At 42.6% G+C, this 25,837-nt stretch overlaps 1 protein-coding gene across 1 annotated transcript in view; it reads left to right on the plus strand.

Annotated features, from left to right (window-relative positions):
• Window positions 1–25,837, plus strand: part of LOC100492075 (matrix metalloproteinase-21) — a 40,867-nt gene that overhangs the window by 5,956 nt on the left and 9,074 nt on the right. Inside the window, exons 2-3 of the mRNA XM_002939607.4 lie at window positions 22,110–22,305; window positions 24,252–24,909. Of these exons, the coding sequence (XP_002939653.2) occupies window positions 22,132–22,305; window positions 24,252–24,909 (832 nt within the window). The 5' untranslated portion in view covers window positions 22,110–22,131. The remainder of the gene's footprint in view (window positions 1–22,109; window positions 22,306–24,251; window positions 24,910–25,837) is intronic.

Below are 25,837 nucleotides of genomic sequence, written 5' to 3' on the forward strand. Positions count from 1 at the left end.
GTTGTAAAGAATTGGTCTTTATTTTTTATTTCTTATAATTTTTTAGTTATTTGCCTTTTTCTTCTCAGCTTTCAAATGGGGGTCACTGACCCAGGCAGCGAAAAACTATTGCTTTGTTACTTTTCCTTATGTTTCTTTCTAGTTAGGCCCTCCTCTATTTATATTCCTGTCTCTCTTTCAAATCACTGCCTGGTTGCTAGTTTAAATTGTACCCTAGCAACCAGATAGCTGGAGAGCTGCTAAACAAAAAGCTCAATAATTCAAAAACCACAAATAATAAAAAATGAAGACCAATTGCAAATTGTCTCAGAATAGCACAATTAACATTATACTAAAAGTTAATTTAAAGGGGTAGTTCACTTTAAAGTTAACTTTTAGTTACTTCTGTTTGCAGCTTTCAAATGGGGGTCACTGACCCCAGCAGGCAAAAAACTATTGCTCTGTGAGGCTTCAGTTTTATTGTTACTTTCTATAACTTATTTTTCTAATTAAGCCCTCTCCTATTCATATACCAGATTATTGTTCAAATCAATCCTTGGTTGCTAAGGTAATTTGGACCCTAGGAACCAGATAGCCACTGAAACTCCAAGCTGGAAAGCTGCTGAACAGAAATCAATAAAATTAAACTATAAATAATAAAAAATAAAGGCCAATTGCTAATCATCTTAGAATTTTACTCTCTGCATCAGGGGACCCCAACCTTTTGGACCCATGAGCCACATTTAAATGTAGAACTGGGGTGCAACACTACTACTATTTCCAGTTCCTGGGCTGGCCTATTGGTAGTCCCTATGTCAGGGGTGGGCAAACTACGGCCCACTGGCCACATCCGGCCTGCTGGCCTTTGTAATCTGGCCCCCTTAAAATAATTACGGGCCCTGGTTGCGCCCCCTGCGTGCGCGTGACGTCAGTACGCACAGGGTGCAACCATATAAAAGGATGCAGCGGGGAGCCGGGAGATAGATGCAACCAGAGGATGGAGGAAACCACAGGTCGCTGGGGGGGGCTGAGATGGAGGATGCTGGGAAGGATGCTGGTGGGGAGCTGGGGAATGGAGCAGGACGATGCTGGGGGTGGAGCTGGAGGATGCTGGGGGTGGAGCTGAAGGATGCTGGGGAGTGGAGTTGGAGGATGCTGGGGGAAGCTGGATGATGTTGGGGAGGATGCTGGGGTGGGGAGCTGCAGGATGCTGGGGAGTGGAGCTGGAGGATGCTGGGGTGGGAAGCTGCAATATGCTGGAGGGGAGCTGAGGATGCTGGGGGGATGCTGGGGTAGGGAGCTGGAGGATGCTGGGGAGGATGCTGGGGTGGGGAGCTGCAATATGCTGCGGGGGAGCTGGAGGATGCTGGGGGTGGAGCTGCAGGATGCTGGGGAGGATGCTGGGGTGGGGAGCTGCAATATGCTGGGGGGGGAGCTGGAGGATGCTGGGGGGGATGCTGGGGGGAGCTGAGAGGCCCCGTGATTTCTTATGTCAGCCCTGGGCGTAACGCTGGCCCAGCCCGTCTGTAAGTCAATGTGGCCCCTGAGCAGTGTCGGACTGGCCAACCACGATACCAGGAAAACTCCAGGTGGCCCCAGGAGTTAGTGGGCCCTCCTGCTCCTGACCATTTGGCCTGGTCATTCCTGAATTCTGAATGGGAAGAAAGAGGAGAAATAGATGGAAGAATAGATGCTAGCATGTAAATAAAAGAGACTGGGAGAATAAAGAGGTTGGGTGAAGAAAAAAAACATTTTTGGTAAGTGGCCCTAGGGTCTAAGGTTTTGGGCTGGTGGGCCCCTGGGTCCCCAGTTCGACCCCTGAGCCAAAAAGTTTGCCCACCCCTGCCTTATGTGGACTGGCAACTTACAGGAGGCTCTGTTTGGCAGTACTCATGGTTTTTATGCAACCAAAACTTGCCTCCAAGCCAGGAATTTAAAAATAAGCTGCTCCTTTACGAGCAACAGCCAAGGGGTTGGGGAGCAGCATGTTGCTTGCGAGCCACTGGTTGGGGATCACTGCTCTACATTATACTAAAAGTTAACTCAAGGGTGAACAACTGCTTTAAAGCTGAACTACGCTTTTAAATGGGGCATCTAATGGGTCGCTAGCACTAACCAGACCCACGCAAACAACACAACGTGTATTACACAGAAGTACATACAACAATTAGCCAGTACATGTCAACAGCTCTTCACTAACCATGATTCATTATTACAGGAGGGGTAATATAATAACAGGGGCAGCATTTACATTGTAATACCTGCTGGGTATCAGAGTGAGAATTTCTGTTTCGTTGAGTCTGACCTTAGATACACGGACACGGTTTCAGATCTGGGAAAATGACCTTAAATTCTTTTCGGAATAGTTTCCGTGGGGCTAAGCACTTCTATAGATCAAAGTCCAGTTTTTCTCATGGTGATGGGATGCACTCGCTCTACTCACTGACGCACCTACTTTGAAACATCACAATTCTGAAGCCTTTATGGGAAAAATAAAGAAAATTACTTTTTTCATCATCAACTTTTGTTACATTTCAGTGCTGTGTCCTATTTATATGCCAACATCAGTGTGTAAAATGCAGAGAAAGCCCATCTTTGCCAACTGTCATACTATGTATCACCCCCATGGAGGTATGTGAAACCACAGTGATCCCCAACCAGTGGCTCAGGGGCAACATGTTGCCCCCCATCCCTTTGGATACTGCTCCCAGTGGCCTCAAAGCAGGGGCTTATTTTTTAAATATTGGCTTGGGGGCAAGTTATAGTTTCAAAAAAACCAGACGTACTGCTAAACAGAGCCCCCTGTAGGCTGCCAGTCCCCATAGGGCAGGGGTCGGGAACCTTTTTGGCTGAGAGAGCCATAAACACCACATATTTTAAAATGTAATTCCGTGAGAGCCATATAATATGTTTAGCCGCGGATGCTGCGGGGCAAGGTAGGGTGGGTCCCAAGGATGCCGGATGCGATGTGATGCAGAGGAGGGCGTGGCCTGTGCTTGGCGGATAGAAGACGTGTTCTAAGGCTTAGAACACGTCTTCTATCCGCCATACGCAGGCCACGCCTCCTGTCATTTTTTTTATTTAAGATTTGGCAGAGAGCCAGATGCAGCCATCAAAAGAGCCACATCTGGCTCCCAAGCCATAGGTTCCCCACCCCTGCCATAGGGGCTACCAAATAGCCAATAACAGCCCTTATTTGGCACCCCAGGAATGTGTTTTATGCTTGTGTTGCTCCCCAACTCGTTTTACAGTTGAATGTGGCTCAGGGGTAAAAAAGGTTGGGGATCCCTGCTCAGCCATGACTTGCCCATATGAGGCTGGACAACAACACTGATAGCGTAACTTTTAGGCATGCTAAGAGCTGCAGTCTAGCAAAATCAAGGCTGGATTCAGGGCTGGGACCAAACTAATAATAAGGCATACATGCCAAGATTAGTTGATTGGTTGATTAGTTGGACTGCTGACCCACTGGATATTCACGGCAAATTAGTAGGGACAGTATCAGTTACTGTATTATAGCCCATACCGGAAATTGTATCTGTCCTTTTCCGTCTGATTACCATAAGGTTTGGTTGTGTAAGGTCACCTCTAGTCCTATTAAGTTCTTTCATTAAACCAAGCATGCAGCAGTACTAAGTACTGAGTCTAAGCCTTGCCAGGCCAACATAGGATAGGATTGAAGTATTACAGTGACATTAAATTGTCACTATATGTATCCCAGCATGCATTCTGGGGGTATTATACATGGAACTGGCACTGTATTTATTCTGCCATGTGTTCTGGAGTATTATACATGGAACTGGCACTGTATTTATATTTCTGTGTATCCTGGGGACATTATATGCGCAAATGGCACTGTATTTACCCTGTCATTTGTTTTGGAGTATTATACGTGATGGTCGTGATGGACATATGTCTTTTTTTTAACCCAACTTACTATGTTACTATGTTACATGGAACTGGCACTGTATTTATCCTGCTGTGTGTTCTGGGGTATTATACATGGAACTGGCACTGTATTTATCCTGTCATGTGTTCTGGGGTATTATACATGGAATTGGCACTGTATTTATCCTGCCATGTGTTCTGGGGTATAATACATGGAACTGGCACTGTATTTATCCTGCTGTGTGTTCTGGGGTATTATACATGTAACTGGCACTGTATTTATCCTGCTGTGGGTTCTGGGGTATTATACATGGAACTGGCACTGTATTTATCCTGCTGTGTGTTCTGGGGTATTATACATGGAACTGGCACTGTATTTATCCTGCTGTGTGTTCTGGGGTATTATACATGGAACTGGCACTGTATTTATCCTGCTGTGGGTTCTGGGGTATTATACATGGAACTGGCACTGTATTTATCCTGCCATGTGTTCTGGGGTATTATACATGGAATTGGCACTGTATTTATCCTGCCATGTGTTCTGGGGTATTATACATGGAACTGGCACTGTATTTATCCTGCCATGTGTTCTGGGGTATTATACATGGAACTGGCACTGTATTTATCCTGCCATGTGTTCTGGGGTATTATACATGGAACTGGCACTGTATTTATTCTGCCATGTGTTTTGGGGTATTATACATGGAACTGGCACTGTATTTATCCTGCCATGTGTACTGGGGTATTATACATGGAACTGGCACTGTATTTATCCTGCCATGTGTTCTGGGGTATTATACATGGAACTGGCACTGTATTTATTCTGCCATGTGTTCTGGGGTATTATACATGGAACTGGCACTGTATTTATCCTGCCATGTGTTTTGGGGTATTATACATGGAATTGGCACTGTATTTATCCTGTCATGTGTTCTGGGGTATTATACATGGAATTGGCACTGTATTTATCCTGCTGTGTGTTCTGGGGTATTATACATGGAATTGGCACTGTATTTATCCTGCCATGTGTTCTGGGGTATTATACATGGAATTGGCACTGTATTTATCCTGCTGTGTGTTCTGGGGTATTATACATGGAACTGGCACTGTATTTATCCTGCCGTGTGTTCTGGGGTATTATACATGGAACTGGCACTGTATTTATCCTGCCGTGTGTTCTGGGGTATTATATATGGAACTGGCACTGTATTTATCCTGCCATGTGTTCTGGGGTATTATACATGGAACTGGCACTGTATTTATCCTCCCATATGTTCTGGGGTATTATACATGGAATTGGCACTGTATTTATCCTGCTGTGTGTTCTGGGGTATTATACATGGAACTGGCACTGTATTTATCCTGCCGTGTGTTCTGGGGTATTATACATGGAACTGGCACTGTATTTATCCTGCCATGTGTTCTGGGGTATTATACATGGAACTGGCACTGTATTTATCCTGCTATGTGTTCTGGGGAATTATACATGGAACTGGCACTGTATTTATCCTGCTGTGTGTTCTGGGGTATTATACATGGAACTGGCACTGTATTTATCCTACCATGTGTTCTGGGGTATTATACATGGAATTGGCACTGTATTCATCCTGCCATGTGTTCTGGGGTATTATACATGGAATTGGCACTGTATTTATCCTGCTGTGTGTTCTGGGGGTATTATACATGGAACTGGCACTGTATTTATCCTGCCATGTGTTCCGTTGTATTATACATGGAACTGGCACTGTATTTATCCTGCCATGTGTTCTGGGGTATTATACATGGAACTGGCACTGTATTTATTCTGCCATGTGTTCTGGGGTATTATACATGGAACTGGCACTGTATTTATCCTGCCATGTGTTCTGGGGTATTATACATGGAACTGGCACTGTATTTATCCTGCCATGTGTTCTGGGGTATTATACATGGAACTGGCACTGTATTTATTCTGCCATGTGTTCTGGGGTATTATACATGGAACTGGCACTGTATTTATCCTGCCATGTGTTCTGGGGTATTATACATGGAACTGGCACTGTATTTATCCTGTCATGTGTTCTGGGGTATTATACATGGAATTGGCACTGTATTTATCCTGCTGTGTGTTCTGGGGTATTATACATGGAATTGGCACTGTATTTATCCTGCTGTGTGTTCTGGGGTATTATACATGGAACTGGCACTGTATTTATCCTGCCATGTGTTCTGGGGTATTATACATGGAACTGGCACTGTATTTATCCTCCCATATGTTCTGGGGTATTATACATGGAATTGGCACTGTATTTATCCTGCTGTGTGTTCTGGGGTATTATACATGGAACTGGCACTGTATTTATCCTGCCGTGTGTTCTGGGGTATTATACATGGAACTGGCACTGTATTTATCCTGCCATGTGTTCTGGGGTATTATACATGGAACTGGCACTGTATTTATTCTGCCATGTGTTCTGGGGTATTATACATGGAACTGGCACTGTATTTATCCTGCCATGTGTTCTGGGGTATTATACATGGAACTGGCACTGTATTTATCCTGTCATGTGTTCTGGGGTATTATACATGGAACTGGCACTGTATTTATCCTGTCATGTGTTCTGGGGTATTATACATGGAACTGGCACTGTATTTATCCTGCCATGTGTTCTGGGGTATTATACATGGAACTGGCACTGTATTTATCCTGCTATGTGTTCTGGGGAATTATACATGGAACTGGCACTGTATTTATCCTGCCATGTGTTCTGGATGTATTATACATGGAACTGGCACTGTATTTAGGGTCAGAACTAGGGTCCACGCTCCCTTACCTCCTGCCACGTTGCCTACGGCACTTGGTTGGCTTCTTCTATTGCTAAAATTTGCCCAGCACCTGGGGCAGTTATCCTTTGGAAGGGTGTGCTCCGGTTTCTCTAGTATATATATATATATGTACCCCATTGATTAAAAAATCTATTGTACAGCACTAGCCCATTGTGAAATCTGACATTGAATTGACGGCAATCGTAAGAAAATCAGATTTGGATATAGGAGGAATAGGAATCTTAAGGAACTTCTCTCTCCAGCTGATCCTGTAAGTAAGTATGCCCTGCAAATAAAAGTTAGCAGAAAGGGGGTCTTTAAATTTGGCAATTGCGTCATGTGCAACACTCTGATCACTGGTGACACTTTCTTTCACCCATATACAGGAAAATTCAAGTATGTAATGCTGCACACCTACAGAATCAATACAATAAGGTGGGTGCTCATTGCAGGGGTCCCCTGTAAGATCCCCCCAAAAAATCCAAAACATAAGAGAAGAGCAGGGCACATTCAAATGATAAAAAGTTACAGCTTTATTTACTCCTTATCAAAAGGAGGGGGCGTCTTCGTCAGGGGAACATATAAAAAGCAGGAAAGGCTTATTCTACTGTGCATAGACTTACATTCCCCCCCCCAGTAATGTAGTATACCCAATTAAATACCCATATGGTCTGTTGTATTGTGGCAAAACATGTAGACAATTAAGGGAAAGAATCAGCATGCATCGTGCAACCATTAGGCAGCCTTGGATCCTAATCCAAAGAAGGATGTGAAAAAGATGGCAAGCGGGACATCTCTAAACAACCTGTTGCACGACACTGGCTTCCAGCTAAACACCCTGCTTTCTCCTATAAGTGTATGCCCATTGCTTGTGTTTCAGATCTGCCGAGAGGTGGGGATATAGATCGGATTCTACTGCAAAGAGAAACTTTTTGGACATATGAACTGAATGGTGTGGCCCCCAAAGGTCTAAATAGCTCATTATCTCTGAGCTGCTTTTTGTGAATTAACTTGTCCAATGAATACTTAAACTTTCTATTGCTGTGATTTTATATGAACTGATATATATTTTTTTTACTCTTATGCTGTGTTTTGTATTATATGATTGTCATATTAATACATTTTGCTTTATAAGTGATATTAAGCACCTGGCAGGTAAAGGTACCGTTTTGGGGATTAGATAGCTGAACCATATACTATTGGGGCCCCCCAATAGCCAGGATAGTAACATTAAGTTATTAGATTAATCAGCCTGTGCAGCATAATAGAAAACCATGTTTTTATATTGAGATTCTATTGTGGAAATGTGATTTGCACTTGCACTTGATTTGTTAACGCGATTTTTACTGTATATATTTATTTTGATAAAACTATTTCATGGTGATTTATACATAATTTATACATGATATTATATGTGATTTTAAGACTGGTAATTCTCATATTAACATGCTGATTACTGGACACTTTACAGCACTTTTCTGCACTTTCCCTTGCTTTTTGGCTTCAGACATTTTTGGCACTTCACTTTGAGGTCACTTTCTATTGGTTTGCTGGTTTTGGATATTTAAGGGTGTGTGGTATAGGCATAGTTGCCTTGAAAAAGGTCCCGATGTGGACCGAAACGTAACGTTGGCTATTTATGCTGTTTTAAATTTTGTTTTTTACAAGAAATCTCTGTGTTGCTGGTCTTTTTTGCAGTACTGGAACCCTTTACTGGGCACCCGAGGGATAGTATGTAGCACTGTGCAGGGTCAGACTGGGCTGCCAGGACACCGGGAAAAATCCCGGTAGGCCCCGGCGGCCCAGTCCGACCTTTGCTGGCACGCCCCCTTCTGACTGTTCCTCCCCTGACGCATTCAATTTATACGTGCTCGGAGAGGACGTCAGGTGGGGGACCTGCGGGGGGGTTAGGGGGGCCCCCGTGGGGGGTAGGGGACACGGCTGGCTGGGGCACCTGCCGGGCCCCTGGGGCGGGAGCCCCGGAGGGCCCTGCACCCCCCAGTCCGACCCTGGCACTGTGCCATCCTTTGAGTACATAAATATTTATACAGTAAGATCATAGCAGTTTTATCTTGAAATTACTTGGAAAGCATAAGTAGCAGCCATCTCTGGCCGATAAGGCAGACTTTTTTATCAGCCTCCCAAGCTGCTAAATTCATCTCGGCACCCTTGATGGATCATTAAAGCTAAAATACAAGGACTGTAGATTTAATATGAAAATGCTTTTTGTGGGGTTTCATTTATATATAAACAGTTTTCAAATCCCTAAACCCTGACAGAAGCTATGATTTGCTTGTCACCTATTTTATTATTATTATCTGTTAATTATAAAGTGATGACATATTCTGCAGCATTCTGCCCAGTTTGAGCCTTTGTTTTGTCCTCTTTTCTAAAGCAATTTAGTTTTAATAGTGGCCTGACAAAAAGTGGCAATTTACTGATTTCTACATGAGATTTTGCCTTTCTCAGACCTTTTTGCGACAGGGTTTGAAATGTAAGCAGGGTCAGACTGGGCCGCTGGGACACTGGGAAAATACCCGGTGGGCCCCAGCATCCCAGACCTGACCATGTTGGTCCTTCCCCTGGCCGCGATGTCCTCCCCTGATGCTTTCACATACGCGAATTCAGGGGAGGATGTCGGGTGGGGGGGTGGGTTAGGGGTGCACAGCGGGGGCCCCTGCAGGGGACGGAAGGGGGTGCGGAAGCGCTGGTGGGCCTTGCACCCCCTGGTCCGACCCTGAATGTAAGGTAGCTTAAGGTTACACATGCCCAGATTTCGTTGGGCAGTTTGGCTTATTTTGACCTTATTGCTGACCCACTAGGCGGGTATGACACCTCATAGGGGGCAGTTTTAAACTACCCAACATCCTACTGATTTTCTGTCCATACTCAGAATTACACTTGCTGGTGTTCCTTTTCATGTGATTATTCTAAAGTTAGACTAGATATAGTTACCTTTAGTCGTATTAAAGCCTTTCATTCAACTCAGCATGCAATAGTACTGATAGGGGCAGTGCCAGTAGGCTTTCTAAGTATGCCATGCTTCTACATAGGATAGAATCCAACAATTATGTTGCAGGGGTCACTTCGTGAATCCAGCTACAACTGTCTTAAAGATACAGTATCTTGAGATTACAGAAGAATTTTAAAAAAATAAGTGTCCCACATCACTGCAAACATGATTGTATTATATTTACTCTTGTTTATTATTTTCCCCTTCACTGCTGTAAGCTCTGCAAATATGAAACATTGTATTCAGGTCTGGACTGGGATTCAAAATAGGCCCTGGCATTTCAAGTACACAGAGGCCCAAACAGCCCCACCAGCCCACTAAATAAAGATCTGTGGAACTTACAGCAGCCCCTTTGGCATTTGCCAGAATCCACAGATTGCCAGTCTAGGCCTGATTGTATCCCTTGTAGACAAGATGCCAGCAGAAAGAAATCAGTTCTATGGTCTCACTTCTTGATCTACACTAGCACTCTGATTGGTACACATCACCCTGAGACCAACAATTGTTGTTGCCATCTCAACTTTTAGCATTAACAACTTGTAAAGCCTCTTTCAACTTTCACATTAAAGTGGTCTATGGATATGTGTCTAGTGTCTACTGATGTTCATAAGATCTACCACTGCCTCTGAGGTTCTTGGGGAAGCTATGCCCCCTTAAACTAAAACCAAGACATTTGTGACAGCAAAGTGGATGGAAGTATTTATTCTGCCTTGTGTTTTAGGGTTATTATACATGAAATTGACACTATATTTATACAGTCTTGTTTCAGGGGGTAATACCGATGGAACTGGAGTTCTGGGGGTATTATATATGGAATTGGCACTGTATATATCATGCAATGTGTTCTGGGATGTATGAAATTGGCACTTTATTCATTTTGTATTTGAGGTATTATATATAAAAATAGACTCTTCATTTATCCTGCAAAGTGTTCAGGGAAGCATTTTACATAAAATTGCCACTAAATTTATACCTGGGGTATAATACATTGAACTCACCCTAGGCTATTATAAAGGTATCACACATTCGGCTTTAGTTTAAATGTTACTCTAGCAATTAAAAGACTTTTGTCCCACTTCCACACACATATCAAATAATTTAGAATCATATTTTCCCATTCTCTTGTTGTCATCATTCCAGATGGAATCCCTCCAAATGTAGGTCAGTTGAAGTTCTTGAGGACAGGGCGGTGTTCATTACAACCCTATCCTGTCTTGGAAACACAAAATGGTGTAGATCTTCCTTGAAATTGTAAATAGCTGGACATCTTTCTTAAAAAATTAAGTTTGCTAGAAACCAGTCCAACAGCGTGCCGATAAATCAGCAAGTAATCATCTACTGTAAACCAAAAATGACACCTAAATATAATCAAAGCGCTCTATCTGCCTTTCCCTGTAGATGAATCAAATGTGTTTTCAGGTGGTGGAAATTGATGGATATGGTTTCTCAGAAGTACGTGCAAAACATCTCCTAATCTCTCCTGTTGCTATTGGAGAGAGAGGCCACTCGGGTATTTCCCTTCAGTAGATCCTCTGGTTTGTTTAAAGTGCTGTTATCTGGGGACTTATCTAGAACTTAGAGTTATACTTTTAATGGGATTAAGCTGTTAATATCAGCCAAAGGACGGGCAATATTAGCGTTGATGTAAACAAGAAGCCCCCTTTTGAAGAGTTATTGACTACTAAAAAGTAATAACAGCTTTTTATATTTCAGCTGAAAGTTTTATCCTCTTTTTAATATAAATAAAGAGTATATGTGCTTTTATTCTGTAACCCTTGCCTGCTTGTGCTTCAGAACTTGCTGCTACTACAGAATTAAATTATGATTAATATTATCTACATGTATATAGTACACGAGGCATGAATATCCTGCAACATACATCTTTATAAAAGGAGCTTAGTCATCAATCATCATCTGTGCTTAGTGTCGCCATTTGTGTCATGGGATCTGGTGTATTGTAACAAATGGGGGTAGGCATTTAGATTTGGGTAATTGTTTTGTGGTTTTTTTCTACAATGACTAAACTCTCTTTTTATAAAAGCGTGTCTACTTATTTATTTAAAAAAAAAACGGAATATAAAAAGGGTGAATGAATCATTTAGCGTTCCATGGCTTTTATGAAACCACAACAACTTTTATACAGATTGTGGAACCTATAGTGAAACAATGCAGAATCTATTAATTAAAAAATATGAAGGTTTGTATAAATATGCAGGTTACACTTGTTTTACAGAATAGGGCACAAAATAAAGTCCTGTATCTGGTTGGGTACACATGGAATACCCGCAAAGGAGTCAGGTTTCAGACCTGGCTATGGTGCAGGAGTGGTCCCTCTCACTATCCCCTGGGAATACAATCATTTTGTTTTCCTTACCCTTCTGATCTGGATTTGGAGTGAGATCACTTCCAGTTTTGCGGGTCCCAAGATGGAGTCCAGGTAGCTGGTCTGGGTAGGGGGACATATTGGGTGGCAAGTGCGGGCTGGGATGCAGGTCAGCAGGTCCACAGGTCTGCCCAACCGGACCCGTGCAGACAGTGACGGACTGGGACCTCAGGGGCCCACCAAAAAATCTTAGACCACAGGCCCACTCTCCAAACTATTTTTCCTCCTTTCCTCTTTATTCTCCTAGTCTCTTTTATTTACATGCTAGCATCTATTCTTCCATCTATTTCTCCTCTTTCTTCCCATTCAGAAATAGGGAATGAGCATGAAACAGGCCAAATGGTCAGGAGCAGGAGGGCTCACTAGCCCCTGGGCCCACCGGGAGTTTGCCTGGTATTCTAGTGGGCCAGTCCTACACTGCGTGCAGAACTTTAGCACTTTAGCAGTTCGCTTTGCTGCAGAATATTCTTCTATGTATTGATATATCTCATCTCTGTATAAGTATACATATATAGCAGAGTTGGGCAACCTGTTGACTACAGGGCAAAGAAAAATATGGCTGAGCAGAACAATTTGTACAATTTGGAAATCGGCATAACAAATATAAACTAAGAAAGCAGGAGGATCACTCTTTGTACTGCAGCAGAATGAAATATTGCAGGCATGTACCAAAAGCTGTATTACAAGTCAATAAATCTTTCGTATTTACTCTGTGTGCCAGTGGCCGGCTTTGTTTCACTTTCACATGAGAACAGCAGGGATGGCAACATCCCATTTAGTTTATTTTAAGTGATAGTGCGTCCCCGAGGCCCATCCAAGGAGCAAAGACTGAGCTGTAATATCTGATAAACAGTTCATTTTAATGCAAGTCTGTGGGTGGTATAAGCAGTAACTATAAGAGCCAGTAATCATACATCTACCCCTTTATTTTTAATTATATTTTTTCCTCTATAATGAGTGGCCTGCCAAGTGCTGGGGGAAAGAAAATGGGACAGTGGTCTGGCACAAGGCATTTACCCATAGGTAAATCTGCACCATAGACAGACCTCAACAGCTTTCTGTTTATGTTACCATTAGTCCTCCCACTTACCTTGTCAGCTCCACTTCCATCACTAAGTGCTCTCTAATAAACATAAGGGAGCCCAGCTATTAATCTGTATGTAACTGCTCATAAATCACTTTGCTCTTTCGAAAGAAGTGGAGGAGGGGCTTTCGTTGGCTGCTCTGCTCTTTCTAAAGACAGCCATAGAGCCTTAACAAGCTTTACCCACGTGTATTGTTATCTTAAGTTTGGTTTATTTATTTTTATAATATTTACTTCTACACAGGTATTTAATAAATATAGTACCAGTGAAACCAGAATACTCAGTTTAGCACAGTTTAGTTTTCATTACCATTTTGGCCACCCATTAAGTTTTTGCTTGAGCCAAAGAGTTATTGCCACTGTGGCATTTGGCAATTAATTAGCTGTATGCCCTGGAAGTGATATCTCCTCAAGGAATGTGTTGAACGACAAGGAAAGGTAGAATAACTGGGTCATGCCATGTTGGTAGGGGGACCACCCCCAGTAATTCTTAGACCCTAGAGAAATTCGCTGTTATGCAGTTGTGCAAAACCAAAGGATGCTGTAAGAGTATGGTGGTATGGAATATAGGAGACAACTATACCACATGGCACATTTTTGAAAAGAAGAGTAGCCTTGAATCTGAAGCAACTGACTAGAATTACTTGGGAGCGGGGAGCCTACCAACTTGGCACAGCCAGCGATCGTCCCTTTCCTTGTCTTTTATTCCAGGGCTCCTTGATCCACCTGCCCTTCACAACATGCACCTCATTGAGCATAGCGGTGGCAACCAAAGGGGTGTATTTAGGCCCGGTACTGCCCTAGATACAAATCCCTATCTCTCTGCAACTGGTGGGAAGCTCGTCTGTCCTGCGAATGCACCAATCACAGGACACAAAGATGCAATCCCTCTTCACCTCAGCTCTGCCACTGGATTTAGCAACTATCTAGGGGAATTTTTTTTAAAGTAAATTCTGCATTTACCATATAGGTACCTCGGATGGGCCCACCAGTGCCTATATGGTATACTCAGCTCCGAACCACTGGTGTTTTAGTGCAAGACAATTATAGAGTTACATGTTGCCCTATTCTGCACCTTTTGACTTCTGGCAGCACATTTCCTACAAGGTGTAATAGTTTCTAGGCAGCTTTGTTTCTTACAAGTGGCAATTTCCTCCACACACACAAATACACACACATAAGTTTTTGGTTTTTTTTTGCTCCAGCCAGGGAGCTTAGCTGCTCAAAACTAATGGAGGCAGTGTCATCAAACAGAGCTATAACTGGACATATTTCAGAGGGCACAGGATATCAGTCAGACGAAACTGCACTTATCAGGAATTCCTGCTTGCAGTTTGTTTATAGCAGTTATAGAGAATGATTTGTTGGATGCTCTGAGAGAGTGTTTGTAAGGTCGATTTTTGTATGTGCAGAGTAGCGCCATCCCCGATCCAGAAATGGTTTTTGTCAGGAATTTGTTTTGGCATGATTGTGGTCTCATCACTCCCCTGTCTGAGCAGTTCAGTTGCATAAACAGCCATACAAAAATCTGATGCTGGTGCTGCCCATCTTCCCAAACATAGGAGTGTGCCAAGCTCTCTGTGTACATAGAACAGATAGCAGCATGCCAATGGAACCACAAGGCAACTTTATTTTTCTTGTGATAGAATTGACCATGCACGGCCGCTCCTGCTGGCCAGTTACCAGGGGCAGCAAAAAGCCACCTCTGGTAACTAGTGATGTGGCCCCCTTTGGACCTGCTCCGAAGTTGTAAACTCAAGCGGCAAGCAGCCCCAGACTTACAGCTGTCATAGTGCAATGGTTGTTGGACCTCTTTCAGATCAGGTTGAGGTCCATCATTTGGTCAGGCTTATAACACAGTGAGAGATATATCAACACTATACAGTACCAAGCATTCTAGGGCAAAAAAATAAGTGTTCACCCCAAATGGCATTTATTCTGAAACCCCCTACTTAATGGTCTGTGCCCTCCTAGGGGTCCAGCACCACAGTTTTGTAACCACTTTAATAGTAGGTGTGTGAATGTGATAGAGTTCTTAGTTTGTAATTGCAAAGGGGTGGGGACTGATAGGAAAGATGTATAATCTCAATTTGGAATATGTTGTTGCTATATTAATAAAAGATAATAATAATTTGTGCAGTTTTTGGTTTGTGTTTCAGTTGTTTACCGAAACTATCATCTGGGAAGAATGCAGTATCCGTTCTGATCTCACTAGATAATGTCAATTGAAATTGTGCGAATAAAACAAATTATAACAGCAATTACCATGGTCATTGTGTGCGCCATCTGTGCTGGACATGGCACATTATGCTGGCTATACACAATCAAATGTTGGGCAACCTTCTAGGCCCACAGAATGAACAACTGGATTAAGTATGATACAAACACAAAGGTAAATGGCCCAGTGGTTCATGGAGATCATTGGCCAACAAGATTTTTCTTTCGAAATGGTGACAATGAATGACGGGTCCAGAATGGGATACAAAATAGACCCAATAGGCCCACCCAATAGGCCCAAACTGCCCACCCACCAGCCCAATAAATAGTGACTGTCAATGGCATCTTACAGCAGCCTCTCTGGCATTTGCCAGTATCCACAGATTGCCACTCTGAGCCTGTTGAATGCAACTGCATCAGGTTTTGAGGGCACCTTGCCCTCTCCTTGATGCTGAGTTTATGTCTGGCCAGCTTGAGAACCTCATTTGTAGTACTGACTAATGTAAAGTGGCAGCAAATAACACTAGAAATATTAATCAGATCTTAGCGAGGATGCTGGTGCAATACATTTTAGGTTTCCTTGATGAAGAGCATAGGCAGATCTGTGGAAAGGACTGTACAGTATGTAGTACCAGACCTAGGGCAATAGAAACAGCGCTGTTGCTTTTTATTTCTGCTAGGGCTCCATTATCCTATCACTACCAACCCTAGCCAATCAGTAGCACAGCATAACAAATCTGTCTTACCTTCCACAGTAGGTCTAGCCTTTAATAATATGCAAGTAAACTTCTGGTGGCTGCTCATGTTCTTTTCCACAAGTCATCGTTAGCAGAAGAATATTCACAACCAGTTCTGCAGACAGGCTAGCCAATGAGATGAATCTGTCTTTAGTGCTGTTTACCACCACCTGCCTCAACACAAAAGTGGACCTCAGAGAGGAACCAGGGAAGAGCTAATGGGTCAGGCAGATCTGTAGTATAGGTAAAATGCATGGATCTGGACTAGAGTTGCCACCTGTCACAGGGCGGGGCTATGACATAGCAATCAATGATTACATAGTAACATAGTAACATAGTAAGTTGGGTTGAAAAAAGACATACGTCCATCAAGTTCAACCATAATGCCTATACCTAACCTGCCTAACTACAAGTTGATCCAGAGGAAGGCAAAAAACCCCATCTGAAGCCTCTCTAATTTGCCTCAGAGGGGAAAAAATTCCTTCCTGACTCCAAGATGGCAATCGGGCCAGTCCCTGTATCAACTTGTACTAAGAGCTATCTCCCATAACCCTGTATTCCCTCACTTGCTAAGAATCCATCCAGCCCCTTCTTAAAGCTATATAATGTATCAGCCAGCACGACTGATTCGGGGAGGGAATTCCACAACTTCACAGCTCTCACTGTAAAAAATCCTTTCCGAATATTTAAATGGAACCTCCCTTCTTCTAAACGGAGTGGGTGCCCTCGTGTCCGTTGGAAGGACCTACTGGTAAATAAAACATTAGAGAGGTTATTATATGATCCCCTTATATATTTATACATAGTTATCATGTCACCTCTTAAGCGCCTCTTCTCCAGTGTAAACAGACCCAACTTGGCCAGTCTTTCTTCATAACCGAGACTTTCCATACCCTTTACCAGCTTAGTTGCCCTTCTCTGGACCCTCTCTAGCTCAATAATGTCCCGTTGGAGCACTGGAGACCAAAACTGAACAGCATATTCTAGATGGGGCCTTACCAGTGCTCTGTAAAGGGGAAGAATAACCCCCTCCTCCCGTGAATCTATACCCCTTTTAATACAGCTCAGAACCTTGTTTGCCCTTGCAGCTGCTGCCTGGCATTGCTTGCTACAGCCAAGTTTATTATCTACAAGGACTCCAAGATCCTTCTCCATTATGGATTTGCCTAGTGCAGTCCCATTAAGGTTATACGGGGCTTGCATATTTTTACATCCCAGGTGCATGACCTTACATTTATCCACATTAAATCTCATCTGCCACTTAGCTGCCCAGATTGCCAGTTGGTCAAGATCCTGCTGCAGGGATGTCACATCCTGGATAGAATTGACTGGTCTGCAGAGTTTTGTGTCATCTGCAAACACTGATACATTACTCATAATACCCTCCCCTAAGTCATTTATGAACAAATTAAACAAAAGTGGACCCAGTACAGAACCCTGAGGGACCCCACTGAGAACCTTACTCCAAGTAGAGAATGTGCCATTAACAACCACCCTCTGTACCCGATCCTGTAGCCAGTTTTCTATCCATGTGCAAACGACTTCACTAAGACCAATAGACCTTAGCTTAGAAAGCAGTCGTTTGTGGGGAACGGTATCAAATGCTTTGGCAAAATCCAAATAGATTATATCTACTGCATCCCCACTGTCCAGCTTCTTACTTACCTCATCATAAAAAGCAATTAAATTGGTCTGACATGACCTGTCCTTCATAAAGCCATGCTGATTACTGCTCATAATGCCATTCTCCACTACATAATTTTGAATGTGATCCCTTAACAAGCCTTCAAATAACTTGCCCACCACGGATGTCAAACTTACAGGCCTATAATTGCCAGGCTGAGATCTTATTCCCTTTTTAAATATGGGAGTGACATTCGCCTTCTTCCAATCACTAGGTACCATACCTGATGAAAGAGAGTCTGAGAATATCAGAAACAAGGGCCACTGCAATTCTGCCCCTAGCTCTCTCAGTACCCGAGGGTGTATTCCATCTGGCCCAGGTGCCTTGTTTACATTTATCGTGTGTAACCCTTTAAGCACCATATCCTGTGCCAACCACTGTGTAGTTGGAGCTGAGGCAACAGTGAAGCTATTGGGTGAGACTTGGCCCACTGGCTCCTCTACTGTATACACAGAAGAAAAGAACTGGTTAAGCACATCTGCCTTTTCTGTATCCGCTGTAACCATATTGTTATTATAACTCAATGGGGCCACACCCTCAACCTGCATCTTTTTACTATTAATATACTTAAAAAACTTTTTGGGGTTAGTCTTGGCCTCGGCCGCGATGCGCTCCTCATTTTCTATCTTTGCCTTCCGGATTGCTGTTTTACAACACTTGTTATAGTGTTTATATTCATTAAACGCAGCTACTGTCCCCTCTGACTTATATTTCTTAAAAGCTTTCCTTTTTTTCCCACAATCGTCACGTCAATCTTAGAATCCCATATGGTTTTCCAAATTAATCTTGCCAATACTTATCCCAACGTGGGCAAGAAATGTTCTAGCACAGTGCTGTCCAACTTCTGGACAATTTTTCTGGCCTACATGGTGAAGGGTCGATAATGGAAGCCAGTTTTGACCACTCCCTTTTTTTTAACCGCACCCACTTCAAATCACATCCATGCTATCACAAGAGCTTTTAAGACCATACCCACACTAATGGTGGTAGCACAGCAAAAACACAAATGGTTGGTGCTCACTATAGGGATATAACCCTTCATGTATGCCTGTGTGTGCCATATTCTGCCTGCCCTATGCTGCCTGTGTGTGCCATACTCTGCCTGCCCTATTCTGCCTGTGTGTGCCATATTCTGCCTGTGTGTGCCATACTCTGTGTGCCCTATGCTGCCTGTGTGTGTCATATTCTGCCTGTCCTATGCTGGCTGTGTGTGCGCCATACTCTGCCTGCCCTATGCTGCCTGTGTGTGCCATATTCTGCCTGCCCTATGCTGCCTGTGTGTGCCATACTCTGCCTACCCCATGCTGCCTGTGTGTGCCATACTCTGCCTGCCCTACCCTGCCTGTGTGTGCCATACTCTGCCTGCCCTATGCTGCCCGTGTGTGCCATACTCTGTGTGCCCTATGCTGCCTGTGTGTGCCATACTCTACCTACCCTACCTGTGTGTGCCATACTCTGCCTGCCCTATGCTGCCTGTGTGTGCCATACTCTGCCTGCCCTACCCCGCCTGTGTGTGCCATACTCTGCCTGCCCTATGCTGCTTGTGTGTGCCATACTGTGCCTGCCCTACCCTGCCTGTGTGTGCCATACTCTGCCTTCCCTATGCTGCCTGTGTGTGCCATACTCTGCCTGCACTATGCTGCCTGTGTGTGCCATACTCTGCCTCTGTGTGCATAGGGCAGACAGTACATACAATGACACAATGCTGGCACTGCTCCTACACTCTGTCTGAGGTGTGAACAGGTGAACAATGTGGGGACTTACAGTCTGAGCTTGAGGCGTGAACAATGCAGAAACTAAAAGGTGTGAACAGTACAGGTGGTCATGTGCTTAAACGACACAGGTGGGTTACAGTCTGAATCTAAGGTGTGAACAATGCAGGGGGCCAAGTAATCTCAGTACTGATACCATTTAACACTTACACAAATGTAAGCAGTCAAGGCAGCCAGACAGGTGGGGGCCACACAGAGGGGTACCGCGGGCCGCCAGTTGGACAGCCCTGTTCTAGCACTTTGTATGTTGTTCCATTATAATTTACTGTGTATTCAAGGTAAAGATAACCCCAACCAATGGGTATGTTTCTTTTGAAGAAAGCTTGTTGGGTAGGCAAAGGTGATAAATAAATTTTGGGCATGGTCCCAAAAAATGTTCCAAAATCTGTAATCAAGTCTAAAATATAATAGAGATAATATTATCAGTTAAAGCTGAAGAGTCATATTATTCTATATGATTAAAAGGCGTTTAGGGTTTTGGGATTTAGGGTTTAGGATTGCCACCTGTCCAGTTTTTTTCGGTAGGGCGGTCCAGGTCAGAACTACCTGCAAAGTTTTCCAATTTGGAAGATGAATTGTTTTTCTTAACACTGTTTTCATATCTTTCTATTTATGTACCTGCCTAACAAAGGCTCATTTTATTATTCTCCCCATCATCCAAGCTGGATGGACTGGCCAAATGAATATTCCCATAAATGCCAGAAGGGATGCTAATCCATCAGACTAAAGTATTATTGGTTCAGAAGACGAAAGTGTACTTAAACCCAAAAATGTGTTTTTAATCCCAGTCCAGAAGTAGTTGAGCTTGATAAGGAAAACCTGACTCCACATAACATAGTGTGAAATCCATACCAACTAGGACTGCCCTGCAACCATGTAGCTTAGACAACATGCTCAGCCTTGTCTTGACAGTGGGGCTGATTCACTAAAGTGTGCTAAAATTTATTGCACGCCTTTTTGCGTTAAATTAGCCACGATAATTAGCGCGCGATTCACCATAGTATTATCGCGTGCGTTAAGTCGCCATATCGCATGCATTATTTTTCGTGCGACCGCATGCGCTAGTTTTACCGCATGCAGTAATTTCCGTGCTGAAAAGAATACGATCGCATGATTCACAAACACTTAGGCGCGCTAAATATCGCATTAGGCTATGAAAAAATTAACACCTACTACAGCCAGGCGATAAATTATAGAAAAGTACAGTAAATGAGCTTTTGGCAACAAAATATGGACTTACAGTGTTATTTATTCAAGTCTGTGTTTCCCCCAGAGTGACTTAGCTGCCAGTTTGCAGCGAAATGTTCATTTTTAATACAGTAATTTTCCGTGGCGTGTATGGCTAACATGGCGTGCGTTCATTCATATTTATATGCGGCTACAAGTGATGAAATGTTTCCCAGGCATGGATTCGCAGAGAATGTCTGGACGTGCGGCGAATTTTTTCATTTGTTTCGCAAAACAATCTGCCAATGGCAAAACGCATGAAAAAATTTGCCACGCAAAAATTCACCGCACGTCCAAAAATTTACACAAGCGTCAAAAAATAATAGTTGCGGGCAACAATTTTTTTGCCTGCACAACATTTTTGCCGTTTTGTGGATCTTTCGAAAGATTTGCTAATTTTTCACCAAAGATAACCAGAACACATTTGCTCATCACTAGTGGCTACTATTTATAAGCATCTACCATTTATATGCTACCATTTATATGTGGCTACTATTTATATGCTACCATTTATATGCTACCATTTATATGTGTGGCTACTATTTATATGCTACCATTTATATGCTACCATTTATATGTGGCTACTATTTATATGCTACCATTTATATGCTACCATTTATATGTGGCTACTATTTATATGCTACCATTTATATGCTACCATTTATATGCGGCGACAATTTATATACACTATTTCTAAGCTACTATTCATATGCGGCGACTATTCGCGTGCGTTATTTAGCGCATGTACCATCAAATACCACTGAAAATAGTCATCGCGAGTTAAATAACGCATGCAATATCGCACGTAAAATAGTGCAAGTATGCATATAGTGAATCGTGCGAAAAGTTGCGAAAATTAAGACACAATAAAATTTTTACCGCACGCTAAAAATAGCTCATGTTTTATCGCACTTTAGTGAATTGGCCCCAGCGTCTCTTCTCACTGCGTACTTGAAAACTGTCCTAAGTTGATCCTACTTCAAAATGGATGGTGTTGAACAGGTCATTGTTATAACTAGGCAAGGACAGGGCAGACTGGGGACATGATCCAACACATCCCAGGTTTTCATTTTATAATGGGCATGGTGGCTTATTGGTTAGCAATGTTTTTTTGCAGCGCTGGAGTCCTAAGTTTGATTCCAACTTGGTTTCCTTCAACATACACGTAAAATGGCTCCTTTAGATTTTAAGCTCCTGTGACAGAATTAAGGTTAGAAGATAATGGCAATTATATATCTGTGTAATTTAATTAGGAATCACAAAAAGAAAACTATCATTCATTACTAAGAGACATTCATGATGCACTTCTCATTAACATAGAATAAGGCCAAGTTTGGACCGAATGGAGCAGTTTGCTCATCGAGGGAAGATGCCAGTCACAGTCGCCATAATCTTCCTGATGCTGATCGCAGGATGGAGTGACTCGGAGAAAATCTTTCATAACAGAGATCACTCAGATTTTGATGTGCAGAATATACCACATGCGGGTGCGATCCTGACCCCCGAGGCTGCCCAGGTAATGACAATATAGGTAGCAAATACCATAACTACAGAACCGTTTGCCTTGATAGGGTTAAAAGTTGTAGAAAAGGAATTTCTGATCAACGAAGAGCACATTTGTAGTGAGGAATGATACCTGATATAAAAACTTCACAACAACAGTAGCTCCCCTTAACAGATTATATAAATTGGGCTGTTGCTAAGGAAATCTATAGATAATGGCCTCTGATAGGGCACAATATAGTGGAATGGGAATTATAGGTATGTACAATCCTGATTCAACCAATAGGTATGGAAAAATTATTTCAAAATTGATTGGAAAGGGTGCAAGCATTTATTAAACCCAGTGGTTAATAGGTCTAAAGCAGCAGTGCTGGCCCCACTAGTAGAGCAGTGGCTAGTGGGGCCCAGTATAAAGGCCAAGATGGATGAGAAATTTAGAGAATGGCCATTTGCTCTCCTAGAATACCCCTAAAATTCCAGCTTGAAGGGCATTTAGGATGAGATTTTGTGTGAATATGTATTTGCTATCCTAGATTGATAAACTGATATTTTTGTGTATCTGTACCAATTTCATGAGCTAAGGGAGGCTCTAACCAAAGGTTGGACCTTCAAGTAGAGCCCTGGCCGTGGGTTGGACCTTCAATTGGGGCTTAAACTGAACAAGTTTCATAACCACTGATCTAAAGAGACTGGGACTTGAGATGTCATCAGCAATTTCCATTCATAGTAAGCATGCATTCTATGAGAATGCAAAAAAACATTATAAGAGCATCAGGCTAAGCCCTGTCAAGTTGTGTTACATAGTAACATAGCAAGTTAGGTTGAAAAAAGGCACGTCTATCACGTTTAACCTTTTTATGCCTATATAACCTGATTAACTGCTCGTTGACCGCAAGATGGCAATCATTTTTAAAGCTATGTAATGTATCAGCCAGTAGGACTTGATTTAGGGAGAGAATTCCATTCCTCCTTTATTGTTATCAGAGTGACCTCTTGTCTGCTGGCAGGACTTACTGGTATATAAAAGCATTAGAGAGATGATTATATGATTCCTTTATATAATTGTACATAAGTAGCATATCAAGTGCCACTTTTACAGTGTAAACAACCCAACTTGGCCAGTCTTTCCCCATAACTGAGACTTTCCATACCCTTTACCAGCTTAGTTGCCCTTCTCTGGACCCTCTCTAACTCAATCATGTCCCGTTTGAGCACTGGAGACCAAAACTGAACAGCATATTCTAGATGGGGCCTTACCAGCGCTCTGTAAAGGGGAAGAATAACCCCCTCCTCCCGTGAATCTATACCCCTTTTAATACAGCTCAGAACCCTGTTTGCCCTTGCAGCTGCTGCCTGGCATTGCTTGCTACAGCCAAGTTTATTATCTACAAGGACTCCAAGCTCCTTCTCCATTATGGATTTGCCTAGTGCTTAGTTCCAGTCATGCCTTTTGATCACCCCACCTCTTGCTAGGAGGACAAACTGCCCTTAAGCAACCAGACTGGCCAAGTAATTTATTATCAACTAACCTGGTCAACTGAATATCCATAGTATAGGCCTGGAAAAGTAAAATGTACTGTTCTGGAGTGCTGATCTTCTACTTCCACATCTTCTCTAGAACCTACAGACTAGCAAAACTGGTACTGATATGTGGGGAACAGAATAACATCTGTACTAGGGATAGGAGTGGGAAGTGTCATTTAAAATTGTTTAGGGGTTTACACATTTTGCTGAATCTGACTTACACATATGCCATAAAAAATATATGGTCTCTCAACACAAACCCTTATAAAATGGCCACATATTGACCATTTTTCATACAGCACAGCTACAGCAGATGGATTCTTGTAATTTCTGTCTTTGTATGCTATTTTTTTTTTACACAAATTTACACAAATATATAAATAAATATTTTGCTAATTTAAACAATGTGAGTTTACTTTCAACTTATTTACACAGCAATACCTTGTAAAATATGGCTGGGTTGCTCCTGTAAATTGGGAGGAGCAAGCGTTTACAGATTTCCCTGTACATGATTTGGCACCACAAGACGTCTCCCAGCTGATATCAGAGGGAGAATCTGAGGAGCATCCTAGAGTCAGTAATTCAAGTGAAAATGAAACTGAGATAAACCCTTCCTTCATAGACTCCTTGAAAAAATTCCAGGATGCAAACGGGCTAACTGCTACAGGAGTCCTGGATAGTGCTACAAAGATAGCCATGAACAAGCCACGCTGTGGTGTTCCTGACTTCAAAGTTGCATCAAGACGCAAGAATGCAACTCTAAGTTTTACGGATGCAGACAGCAACTCTCACAATAGCTCACAAGCTGGTGCAACTCAACGGAGGAAGAGAAGTTTCCTTTCTAAAATGGTTGAACACTACAGGCAAAAAAGAGAAGCCAAAGACACCATGGGAAGCAGCAATTCCAAACGGTTTTCAAGGAATACGGTGAAGTGGAGGCTAATGGGAGAAGGGTACAGCATGCAGCTGACCATACAACAACAGAGGGCAATTCTTGCCTTGGCTTTCCGTATGTGGAGCGAGGTTGTCCCTCTTCTATTTGTGGAGGACCTCACAGGAGATGATATAGATATTCGAATTGGCTTTGGAACAGGTAGGTAAACTCAATCCAATTATTGTTTTGATGCATTGGGCTGGTTATTTCCAAAGTACAGTAATTATTTAAGTCTTTGATCTCTTATACATACAATATGTGTGTTGTACTGTTAGGAAAGCTCCTCATTGGCTTTGCAGTGTGCAAAGCCAGTTCATTAAGCGTCCTTGAGGAAAGATGAGGAATGAGAATGATCTGGGCATATAAGTGATTTTACAGGGAGGAGTGGCCAGATACCTCTTAAATAACATAGAGCCATGTACCATGATGGACAGCTGTACAAAGTTGTGTATGTACAGTGTGTCAACTGACAGTGGACACACAAAGGAAGTCAGCTTAGGGCAGAGGTTCCCAGTCTTTTTGGGTTCAAACCCCATTTACTAAATAGTCAAGTCACTCAAAAGAAGCTGAATTTGCTATAAAGATGTTGTTGTAGAAATTACTTTGATATAGTTCCACAAGCATCAATAATAGAAAAGTTGCAACCACCCCAATGGGCCCTTCAGAGGCAGCCACATAGTTCTGGAAGCAAGAGTTTAAGGGAAGGATCAAGCACAGGCAAGGCTGTGGAAACTTATTACAGAGAAAAGGGAATCATTTAACCATTAAATAAACCCAATAGGGCTGTTCTGCCCCCAATAAGGGGTAATTATATCTTAGTTGGGGTCAAGTACAGGTACTGTTTTATTATTACAGAGAAAAGGGAATCATTTAACCATTAAATAAACCCAATAGGATTGTTCTGCCCCCAATAAGGGGTAATTATATCTTAGTTGGGATCAAGTACAGGTACTGTTTTATTATTACAGAGAAAAGGGAATCATTTAACCATTAAATAAACCCAATAGGGCTGTTCTGCCCCCAATAAGGGGTAATTATATCTTAGTTGGGATCAAATACAGGTACTGTTTTATTATTACAGAGAAAA

The sequence above is a fragment of the Xenopus tropicalis genome, chromosome 3, assembly GCF_000004195.4.
Source record: "Xenopus tropicalis strain Nigerian chromosome 3, UCB_Xtro_10.0, whole genome shotgun sequence".
NCBI classification, from domain to species: Eukaryota; Metazoa; Chordata; class Amphibia; order Anura; family Pipidae; genus Xenopus; species Xenopus tropicalis.